Raw genomic sequence first — 11,888 nt, forward strand, 5'->3', positions numbered from 1 at the left:
TGACAGGTCATTCTCAGTAAGTCTGTCTGTCAAACTAGGCAGTGCTGATCAAATATTTATCTAGATTCTGTTACTGTGTTGACTATTTCTCTCTTAAAACCGTTTCAGAAACATATTTTAGTGTACTTTTTAACTGGAATATGAGATTGTGGTCTGTGTGTTAGAATGAATAAAATCTAAATTTCTTATAGAATTCTTAACATTTGTAGGCTTTATAGGTTTCTTAAACATATCATCTACTATCATCACCACTTTACGCTATCAATTGCATCTATTCTAAACTGAAAGAAATGAGCACAGAAAGTATGTGTGTGTGTGTGTGCGTGTGGGTGTTTTCTGCTTACGTTGGCACTGGGTTGCCCTTGGCCTCGCACTCAATGATGATATTATCTCTGGGGTCGACAATGTAGTCCTTCACTGACTGCTTCACTATGGTGGGGGGCTGCTTCACTGTGGAAGTAGAGAGACAGACAGATTTTATTTCAAAGATTAAAAAGATAATCCCGCCAACATTATTAGTGACAGGTAAATATTGAATATCATATGTATTTTACACACAAATATTAACTACCAGCTACACTTATGAATGGCCAAAAACAAAGCAATTTCTTCCTCTTACAGTCAACTTTATTATATGTCATTTTTATGCCCATTTTAGCAAACACTGCAATCAGAGATCCTTGATCCCATGCAAGAATACTGCTTGGCTAAATACTCACAGGTAATAACAATTAAAGAAAGAGTTTATTACATCTTGGATTTATTTGGCATTTGGATCTATCAGTTGTGATAACCTAATAATAATACTAATAATTGCTTAGAGCTCTGAAAAAATGATATTGCCATGAAAAATAGGTCCAACCATACCATGTACATTTGCTCATGTAATAAATGGAATTCTACTGTATTAGTGTTCAATACAAAATATAGGACATAATATTTTGTGAAATTATAATAAAGTAATATAATATAAATATAATAAACTCTTTACCTCATACATCAGTCCAAACCGGCCTTAAATTCAGATAAAATAAATAACTAGAACTTAGTTTCCTCCCCAGCTGTGTTCAGTCTACTATGCATATTTAATGGCTCACTTAAGCCGAACCCCTCAACGGTAAAGACACACCACACGGCCAACATTTCTCTGCCCTTTCTCTGCATTTCTAGCTCACTGAGCCCTGCGGGGCTTTGAATCTGTACACAAGTGTACACACACACTCATACATACTGTACACACAACATGAGATAACAAGCACTTCAGAGCGCCAGCCGGCTGCTAGATTAAAGGAGGAGCTTGATGCTCTAAAAGAAAGCTATGTGACTAGACTAACTGAGAGGACAGAGATGAAAGAACAGCTCCCCTCTTAACTGAACCAGCTAACTGACTACTACTCCACTACTGAAAAAGGGCCGTATTACATATATTCTTCGTGTTGCTATGGCAACCATAAGAGTATTTTATAGTATGCTAAAGCCAGGCTATGGGAGATAATTGGTTTGGAAATTACTCCTCAACATAGCAGCTTATACTGCATCCTCCAAGACCCACATTCTTTAAACCACCTCTGAGTTAGGAATGCTATATTGCTTTATGTAATGCTGTTATGTGTTGTCTTTTTCTTACAATCAGTGATATGTTGGAAAATACCAATCACTCACTGACAAATGTTGAATGTGTTCCCTAAATCAAACCGGTCAGCAAATGTTTCCTAAATCTATTGTACGACTGTGTTTTGCCTGTGCAGCAAGAGGAGAGACAATCTATAAATACCAGTTGTTTAGTCCATAATGTGCGCTCTTTTTCATGGTCAAATTAGTGCTACTGCAGCGCTATAAGCTACAAGCTGTACAATGAGTTGATAGGAGAGGAACATTAGCAGTGACATGTTAAAAAAAAACACTTACAGTCTTGCAGGATCTTTGCTGTTAGTCCAACGTATAGCCAACAAGAGACAGGGACAAGGATGGAGAAATTGTAATGTGATTGTTAATCATATTAGAGACAGATCAATATTTATAGTACTATGTTACAACTTTGCATTTATGTTATGTTATAGCTCAGTGGTTCCAAACTGTTAGGGTTCAACTTAAATGGCAGTAGCAAGGTTAGGGTTAGGGTTAGGGCTTTTATTTAGTTTGTCTGTCTTACTGGAGAGTAGCAGTGCTACCACCACTGACAGTATATATATAATGGACAGAGCTTCCAGGTCTGTAAAGTCAAGCTGACATTGAAGTGTCTTAAACCTGCATTCTTTCTAATAGCCAGCAGGGGAGTGGCACCATTTATGGTCTTAATTGTCAGTTTCAAGTCCTTTTCAACACAGCATGATGTTCATTTAGTAACTTCTGATCCTATTTAGAGGAAAATAGACCATTAATTAAGCAAGTCATTCTCAGTGAGTCCGTCGACCAAACGATAGGTCCTCACTCCAAAATCAAAATACTGCAGCTTTTTATAGTTCCTCACTTGACTTCAACAGTCCATAGATGACTTTAGAGTAATATCAACAGCGTCATATTTTGAAAAGGAACACAAAAAGAAAAAACTGTATGTAAGCAGTGAAGTAGTAGCTTGGTTTGAACCCCAGCTTGAAAACCACTATTCTTTTTATCACTTGCTGTACTACTGCTGTACTGCAATTATTGTTTTAGTAGCTTTTAATTGCATTTAGTCTGAACAAGCCTTAATTAGTTGTAACTGTGATTGCAATGCTTCTATTGTTTGTTTAATGTTGCTTTAAGCCTTGGTTGTACTCCCTTGCTGCAGTGCTTCTTATCTGATTGAGTTTTAAACCCCAGCTGTACTTAAGTTATTTCAGCTGTCATAGTGTAAAATCAGATTGAAGAGGCAGCAAAAAGGTTTGTATTCAGTGACAGGCAGAATGGGTGGATGGAGATAATGTGGGTGTTAAATTGGTCTGCAGTATGTGTGGACTGGGATCTGAACCCAAAGGCTACCAGTTAAGAACCACTGTTACAGCAATTATGTTATAGAGCTTATGCAACAAAATTTCTAAATTAGTTGTTATACAAATGGCTATAGATTAAGACTATAGCATGAAACAGAGAAACAATGACTGAGGACTCACCTGTAAGGAGTTCCCGTACCGGCAAAGTATGAGCAGTGAGGAAGAGAAAGACAACACACAGTGAGGCTTCAGACTGCACATCAAAGATGTTACACAGGGACTTTCATAGGGGAATCACATAAATAAGTGTAGTAACATTACTGCTTTAAAACAAAAGCACAAAAAAGATACAAGACTAATTAAAGCTGCGGGCCCTCACACTCCATGCAACTCGGGGTGTGCTGCGGCCGCGTCACGTGCCGGCGTAACACGTGCAGACCACAACATGAAAATTTCACGTAAATCAGATCAAAATCGCAACGCAGCGCTTACTTCCTGTTGCCAGTAGGTGGCCGCTATCACTATATCTGATACTTGTCATGTAGACAGCGTGGAGCTCCTTATCAGACATGTGACAGTCTTCGCTGAGATCGGATCTTGTACGCTGAAGTTTTGACAACTTCCTTTTTCATGGCGAGTCCTTGAAATTGGACGCCACGCGCACACCGTTTGACTCACAGTCACAAATAGCCAAACTTTTAATTGGGGTGGTGTTTAATGACCAAATTTGAAGTCGAGCTGATAAATTCCCTAGGAGATGTTTGTTAAAATACAAAGCAAAAAATCGCCAGAAATGACCACGAAATGGTCAACTTCCTTTTGGGTTTGGAGGATGGCTCCAAGAGGCTTTTTTGCTTGTCTGAGCATGATACACATGTGTACCAATTTTTGTACATGTCAGTCATACACGTCTTGGGGGCTGATTCGGAGGGGCGCGGCTTAGTCATGTGGCGGCGCCCGTGCATGGGTACAAATGAATACGTCGAGTTTAGCCATGTTTGAATTTTGTGCAATGTTTCGTGAGCTGTTGAGCATGGGAAAGCGTCCAAAAATTTGATTAAAGGCGTAGAAAAATAATAACGGAGAATTCCTACAATCCTAAAAATCTAGTGCTGATGAGTTTAGCCTTTTCTGGATTGACTGCTGCTTGCGAGGAGGCAGTTCCTTCTAGTCAGTAGTAGTAGCAATAATCAGTTTAGTCAGTTTATTCATTGTGTCAGAAAATACTTCTAGTCATGTGTTTGCGATAGACATGATTACAGTTGCCCGTCCTCGTCCAGGTCTCCATGGCGGAGAGGACAAGTGATTGAACCCTCCTCTGTTCTTTAGACCTTCCTGAGGTTTCTTTCATTTTGGGGGGGAGTTTTACGCTGAATGTTGTAGAGATTGTAACGCACCCAGAGGCAAATTGGGATTTTGGGGTATATAAATAAAGTTTCACTTGATTTGACAACAGTATAACTCTATTTTATGTTTATCCAGTGATTTTGTAATGCATGGGGGTATGATTAGACGGGCTTTCATTGTTTTAAATTACAATCTGGAGTAAAGTGTTGACTAACAACAACAGTCTAATAAAACGACAGGGATCTGATAATAAAGTGTGTTAGGTGACGTAATGTCTTTAGGTGACTGTAAGTGAGTTTGATGTAAAGCAACACTAATGAGATATTATTCAACTGGAGCACAATTTAATGAGATTTTAAAAGAATACTGTAACAAACCAAAGCATGTTTACAATGATGGATTATAGTTTGGTTGTCCTTCCAAATCCTGTCCCATAAATGTTTTATATACCTGTACGTTTAGACATTTCACAGTCATATGGACTGACTATGATTTAAACCCCCTCCCCACTGACACACAGGAACACACACCCAGTGATGAAGCAACCCTGTGTCAGGAGCATGACCTTGTGTTTGCTTGACAGTTACACATGAGCCTTAATATAGTGTTACACACACTTAATAAGTGTGTACACATGTATGTGTGCTTACATCTATGCTGCTATTATATGTGTCCATATGACGACTGTGTCTTGTCGGCTACGACTCCACAGACCTATTTACTAAATTTAAATAGTATTCATCATGAGAGATAGAGTATGTGTGAGTGTGTGAACGTATGTATCCGTAGGGATGTGCAGAAAGCACTCATCAATAAAGGTCAAGAGTGCAGTTCGCTGTGAAGTAGATAAGAAGACATAAGGAACAGAGGGGGATGGGGCTTCTTTTCACTGAATGAAACCATCAACACAATGTGAAGCATGTGGTGCCTTAGTTAGCTCTGACAAAAAGCTAGAAGGGAAGAGTCATTAGGGGTTTAACATGTTGTATAGCAGCAATTCAAAAATGTGATGACGTAAAAACTGAAAAATCTACTTTATCAACTAAATCTGGTCGGTACACCTACCAAAAGTACACTGGGGGCCTTTCTGATATACATTTAATGGCTAATTTGCAATTAAAAGACAAACAATAATACTGGTCTTTGGACTGTGCACATTGAGAGCTACTGAAATACCAAAATTAGGCCAAATAAGTAAAAAGTTGACCGGATTCTGTTTCTGCTGTTTGAAAATGTTCAAAACCAGTCTCTGTGATGATTTAAAAAAAAACATTAGTCCACATGTTGAAGCTATTTACATCTGAAAAGTAGCTAATGTTAGCAAAATGCTAGCTAACTCATTTAAGGGTTTATGTGACTAAAATCCCTGCCTGTCGGTTCACCACAGTATGGTGAATACATTAAGGAGAGGTCAATGGGTTATAACAGTATTATCCAAATGGTTTCTGTTAGGCAGGGTGTGTGCATGTGCGCGTGTACCAGATCAATAGAGCATCATAAGTCCAGGGTTGAAAGGTCAGGCTTATAAAAAAAAACAGAGGGAGAGATGGTGCCATAGGGGGAAGACAAATAGAAGACAGAGCAGCTGACAGCTGACTGCTGGGAGTGTGTGTGTGTGTGTGTGTGTGTGTGTGTGTGTGTGTGTTTAGCGAGGGTAAGAAAAAAAGAAAGAAAATGCATGACTTCTCCCTTTCTCCTTAGTGCTTTTGTTCCCAAATCCCTCAGGAATCCATTTACAGCAGAATCCAGTTATACTTGTCACAATGGAAAGGTATGAGAATGTGTGTGTGTGTGTGTGTGTGTGTGTGTTGGTAGTGTATCTATATAATATATTAATGCGTGCATGTTAGAATCAATGAAGACCTATCATCTTTGAAGGCACTCACTATCACCCAGGGATTTAAAGCAGTCTATTCTCATGATAATCAAATGTTAATGTAATCCTCCACACACTCTTCTGGTTTCATATTTTACAAATTAATGCTAAAATGCCTTTAAACCTGTGCTTTAACTTCACCGTTGTAGTTCCCCTGAATCATAAACTGCACTTCTATAGAGTTGGGGGACGTGAAAAAAGAATAGGGATTTTTCCCCACTTCACTGTAAGCTCACAATAGCAACAAAAACAAGGCCTAAAGGACTTTCTGCAAATGTGTTACTTGCGATAAGTTTTAAAATGATCTGCCCTTTACTAAAAGGCTAGAAGCAACGACTTTTAATATGACAAGGCGAACTAGCTCTGTGTCAGCAGTATACAGTTTAATGCAGGGATCTCAAACTGCTGGCCTGGGGGACACTTCTGGCCCTGCGTCCCCCTACCTCTGGCATGCAACATGATGCTATTTTTTTTCATATCAATTTAAATGACCCCATCATATACAAATAAAATGGCAAAGGTAAAAGGTTCCCACGAATGCTGTGAACAACAACAATGAATAAGTGATGTGATGAAATAAAAATTTACATAAATTGTTGTTTGCTTTTTCATTTGTTAAATATGATGTTAGGAAATGTTTTTAGGATATTGTGGTTTTTTGTAGTACTTGAACATGGCCCTCCTATCAGATGACAATACCAGCAGAGGCCCCAAGCCAATTTGAAAAGTTTGTGAGCTAGAAATAGCTAAACTAAACCAAAAACTAAATTTCCACTGTTATTCCAAACATGACGATATTCCACATTTGATAAGGTTCCTGAAAACAGCATATTCAGTTTAGATATTCCTAATTCCAGTCACAATATATCACAATGTCAACCTTTTCAAGATGGTGGCTGAATGAATGAAAGAGGGAGGCTATGTTTACGAGGAGGAAAACTTTGAGCCACTTTTCCTCTTTGTGTGGAAAGAGGATTTTTTCAAGCAGCTCCAGCTGTTCCACTTTTACCACAGAGCAACATGAGGAAATACCTCTGTAGGATGTCCAGTAGCTACATCATTAACAGTTAATCGGAGTATGTACAGCTGCATGGAAACAGGAATATTAGTGGAAAACTTATTTTCATTACCCATGTAAACTGCTTAGTATGAATATTGTCTGAAAAACTGAAATATTTCGTTCTTGTAAAAGTAGTGAATGACAGCACATAGTATATATCTAATAACACTGGTACTACCATCCTTATTTGTCCAAAGAGTTGTTTTCCAGACAGGAAGTCAATAGGATAGTAGCAATCCTAGCAGCACTGATCATCCAACCTATCTGAGCCGTTGATCTCAGCCATCTTCTTTTAACTTTTAACCAAATTAACTGACACAGCTTTTGCTATGGTTATTGTATCATCACCTACTGTAACATACTGTGTTAAATTTTTGCTGAGTGACTTACGGTCTTGTGGGACTTCGATGGGTGCTGCTTCGCGCCACAGTAGCAGCAGCAGTGACACAAGAGCCAGGACCGCATGCCCGTCCTGCCCCAACATCTCTCCCCCTCCGATTGGCCGGCCTCGCCACTCACCTCTCCTGATTGGTTAGATGGTTCTCCTGACAGCCGCAGCGAGGACCTGTGAGCAGACAGAGAGACAGATGGTTAGGATGAAGGCAGAGTAGTAGACTGTACAGTATATGTACAGTAAAAACTGTTGCATGTGTGGATGAGCGTGTAGCTGTGTATGTATTCTGGCATGAGAGAGAGAGAGAGTGTGTGTGTCTTTGTGTCGACTCTGGCCTACATTCACAGCTGAGTCTCTGTGTGGCTCCCTAGAGAGAGCAGCCTAGAAAACAAAGCCAACGAGAAGCTCTGTGGCACTGATTTTTAAAGTGGGATCAGGCTGCTTCACAGCAGCAGAAAGTGGAGTGGTTTTCAACCAACCATGGACGACACAATCCTGGCAAAACCTGCGATGGTGTTGCATAAAAGCCAACCAAAAACATAGAAAAAGTAAGCTTGGTATGATGCCTCCTGTCTGACTTTAAAAAATAGAAAACAGAATCCCTTGATGTTAGATTCAAAGGCGAGCTCACTGAACAAGTAACAGAGATAGTATTTAGGGATACATTTTTCAGTTCAATTTTAAAAGCCAATTTTAAAAGATGTGTAAAACAGTTAAGGCTAACCTCAGCTGTTTCAAGATGATAAGAAACATGTGTGACATTGATTGTGCCTTTATGTTTGTAAATGCAATGATTTTTCCCACATATATATGGTTTAACTACCTGGTCCAAGGCCAACCAGTCTGTAATTAAATCCGCCTGTAACTATATCTTCATAATTGGGCCTTGTAAATAAGGTACCACCATTGCCACATTTTAGGTAAATACAAGATCTTAAGCCTTGGAAATTTGATTGATTTTCACTATGTAAAGCTTGTCTTTGTGCCTCAGCCCATCAAGAGACTACAGAGCGGATGCAGCTCCACCAGAGCAAGTGGCAATTGCAAAGTTCCATTCTGTAAAACATCTTTTTCTCAGTCCTTGAACTCGCAACTTGATCTCTTGAAATTTGCTACTAACGTCATCACTTTCAAGAAAACTATTAGTTAATTCAGTAACAAACCTGCGCTCATGTATAGTTTTTAAAAGTAATGCAAATGCGTGTTTTATGTATCTTTGAGTATTCTGTTAACTCTCTCCTTATCTCACTGTCTTAACCTCTTATTTTCTAAAATGCCTTTATTGGGATCAGTGTTGCAAATTATCATCTGCTATAAACACTTTCACTCTGTCTATGTTTACTGTATCTGTCTTTATCAAATGAACCACAAATAAATAAGCTTTTTGGTGTCAAGGTCCCCCAAACTGATATACATTAGGCCACAGACCCATTTAGTTATTCCATAACTGCCTATATTAACAGTGAAGAGTGTGATAAATTTGAACAGAATAGTAATAGTTATAAAAGTATATATATATATATATACAATATAAGTTATAAATTCTCTCATTTGGCCAGCTTCTACTGGGTGAAATGATGTGACATTAAAATAATCCCATTTTTTTGTAGACCTCCTGGAACCCCTTAAAGGACCCCTGGGGGTATACAGTGTGAGAAGCACTAGTTTAAATGATCTGCCCACTTGGCACCCCACTCGCTCACCTGGTAGAGCTGGCGCACCATGTTCCAAAGCTAAGGCGTTGCTGCAGCGGCCATGGGTTTGACTTTGACCTGTGGCCCTTTGCTGCTTGTCATACCTTCTCTCTCCTTCCTTTCCTGTCACTCTACATCTCTATCAATTAAAGACAATGAAAGCCCCTAACTATTACTCAAGTAGGAAAATCTTAAGTCGGGATAGCCCTGTGGAAAATACTTCTAATTTACCTCTTATCATCTCACCATGGAGACAAAGTCTCAAGACATTTTGCCTCACAGGTCTCATCGAAAATTAACAAACTGAATTTACCGATTTTAGATGTTCAATTCTTGGAGTCAATATTTTGTTTTCAAATGCAAAAGGAAACATGTAATTAAACAAAAGAAAATATTACCAAATGGAGTAAATATCAATGTTTTTCCATCATTTTGTCGAATACTTGATATCACTCATTTACTGATGTCAAGAGGATGGTGTGATATTTGTCTCAATATTACTTAATTTGCAGGAGACAATATGCATATTTTTCTACACTCTACACTAAAATCTACTTACTGCCACACAACCAGCCAGCACACATGCCAAAGATTTCTCATTTACTCCCCACCACCTCCACATGACAGTCAGGTTTGTGCACTGGCAACCACACCAGGACCACCTGCCCACTGTTAATCCCTGTCCCCCATGCTGCCATCCCCGACTAGGATCAATCCTTCACTCTGCTTCAAATCACACCAGAGCTCAAAGTTATGACAACTGGATAAATTAACAAAATATTAGGTGGGAGTGTGGGGGTGTATGTTTACCATAAGGCTGCCATTTCAAATCTCTAGAAAAATATGAAGGCAAAATGAGGGTGGGGACATAAATAACACATAAATCAGTCAACTTTTATTGAGTCAAATATATGAATAAAAGAAATGTGGAATTGCATTACCATATCCTTTTAGTGAAAACCAAGCAGATTATTTGATAAAGATATTTTAGGTTGGTGTCAAGTATCTTTCTCGGCTTGTTTTTTTCTTTTGGGTAGAGTGGATTTTTGCAAATGTCATTAGAAGCACTAGGAGGAGCCAAAGGAATTCAGGGGTTTTGCTGCTACAGACTTTCTTTGTCTGTTGTGAACAGTGGCTTATGGTGACTGTTAGCAAACGTTACCAAACTTTAGATGAAGCTTTGCTGTAAAGAGTCTGTTTGCCCTCTTTTCCCCTGTAATTTGGCCCTAAATTTTAGCATTTACCATTTTTATTCTATTTTTTTAAAATAAGATAAGATAAAATCTTTGCCTTCTAACTTAACTGGCTCATTTAAACATTTGTTCTGTTTCTGTTGATCAAGCTGTCCAGCAAAAGTTACAAAAATGAGAAACAAAGACACCCTTACTGAAACATGTCGGCATTGTGGAGTTCAATTAGGATCATTCTTACAGCACTATTTCCTGATGATCATACGCTCAAAAATGGATCCGAATTGTCAAAAACCACACAGTTTAGGATCAGCCTTTATCTCTTTAAACTGCAATAACAGACTGGTCTCACAACAGAGAGAAACAACAGCTTTTTGGCCTGAGGGCAGTAGTCAGATTTCACCCAAAAAACACCTACACCCCCCCCCCCACACACACACACACACACATACATATTATGCATAAACCATCTGGTGGTATGTCAATTCAACACTATTCAACTAAATAGCTAATCTGCCCCTGGGGAGCTAATACCCCAGCATTGGCTGGTATGAGGTGCCAATCTCACACACACACACACACAACATGCATGGATGCAGATGCACAGGAAGGTACAGTCACACACACACACACACACACAAAAGCACACATATCTCTGTTGCTCAGTTGAAACCCGACCAGTATCACCCCATCTCTGTTAATTACTATAACTCTTTTCACACACACACACACACACACACACCAGAGAGGAATAGAAGAGGGAAGGGATTAGGAAAAGAGCATGGCACACAGTCCAATATGAGTCTTAAGACAGAAATCTGCTTTGAATTGCAGATCTACTCCCACCATAAAAGTCAAGGAGAGAGAAAATCAAGATAAAGAGGAAAATAGTAGAGAGACATGGACAGAGAAGAGAGAGAGTGGCAGTGAAAGCACTGAAATAGGTCAGTGTTTCTCTACACACTTCAGTGCATTATAAATGATAGCACACTAGTGACACACTGAGACTGAGTGCAAATACAGGCGAGAAAAACGGTCAGTGAACACCAGTTACTACATGCTACTCATTACCTCACGTAGCAGTGGAAGGTAAAAGCTACACTGCAGGCTGCAAAAACCTGGGGCCCATTTTACAAAACTTTTTTTTACAGTCACAAATGTTAAACTAACATTGTTCTAGCACGGAGCAATCAGGCACCTGGTTTGAGATAGACACAGGTCAACCATTTTTCTTTCACTATAAATAGAGAACAACTGTCTGGATAAAGGACTTAAAGGTATTACAGATGAGGTAATTTCAGATATATATAGTATCACCAAAATCTTTGAATCTCGTCACACTTCCACAAGGGGTGATTGCAGTTTCTAATGTTATGTCATATATGAGTGGAAAATAATTTCCGATACCGATATCA

At 39.0% G+C, this 11,888-nt stretch overlaps 1 protein-coding gene across 1 annotated transcript in view; it reads right to left on the bottom strand.

The window, feature by feature from the left end:
• Positions 1-11,888, bottom strand: part of nfasca (neurofascin homolog (chicken) a) — a gene marked incomplete at its 3' end in the record, with an annotated part of 54,110 nt that overhangs the window by 36,166 nt on the left and 6,056 nt on the right. Inside the window, 3 exon segments of the mRNA XM_035662194.1 lie at positions 345-450; positions 1,909-1,926; positions 7,586-7,760. Coding sequence (XP_035518087.1) covers positions 345-450; positions 1,909-1,926; positions 7,586-7,679 — 218 coding nt within the window.

Source organism: Morone saxatilis, unplaced genomic scaffold (genome assembly GCF_004916995.1).
Source record: "Morone saxatilis isolate NCDOM2014 unplaced genomic scaffold, NCSU_SB_2.0 Contig18, whole genome shotgun sequence".
NCBI lineage: Eukaryota > Metazoa > Chordata > Actinopteri > Moronidae > Morone > Morone saxatilis.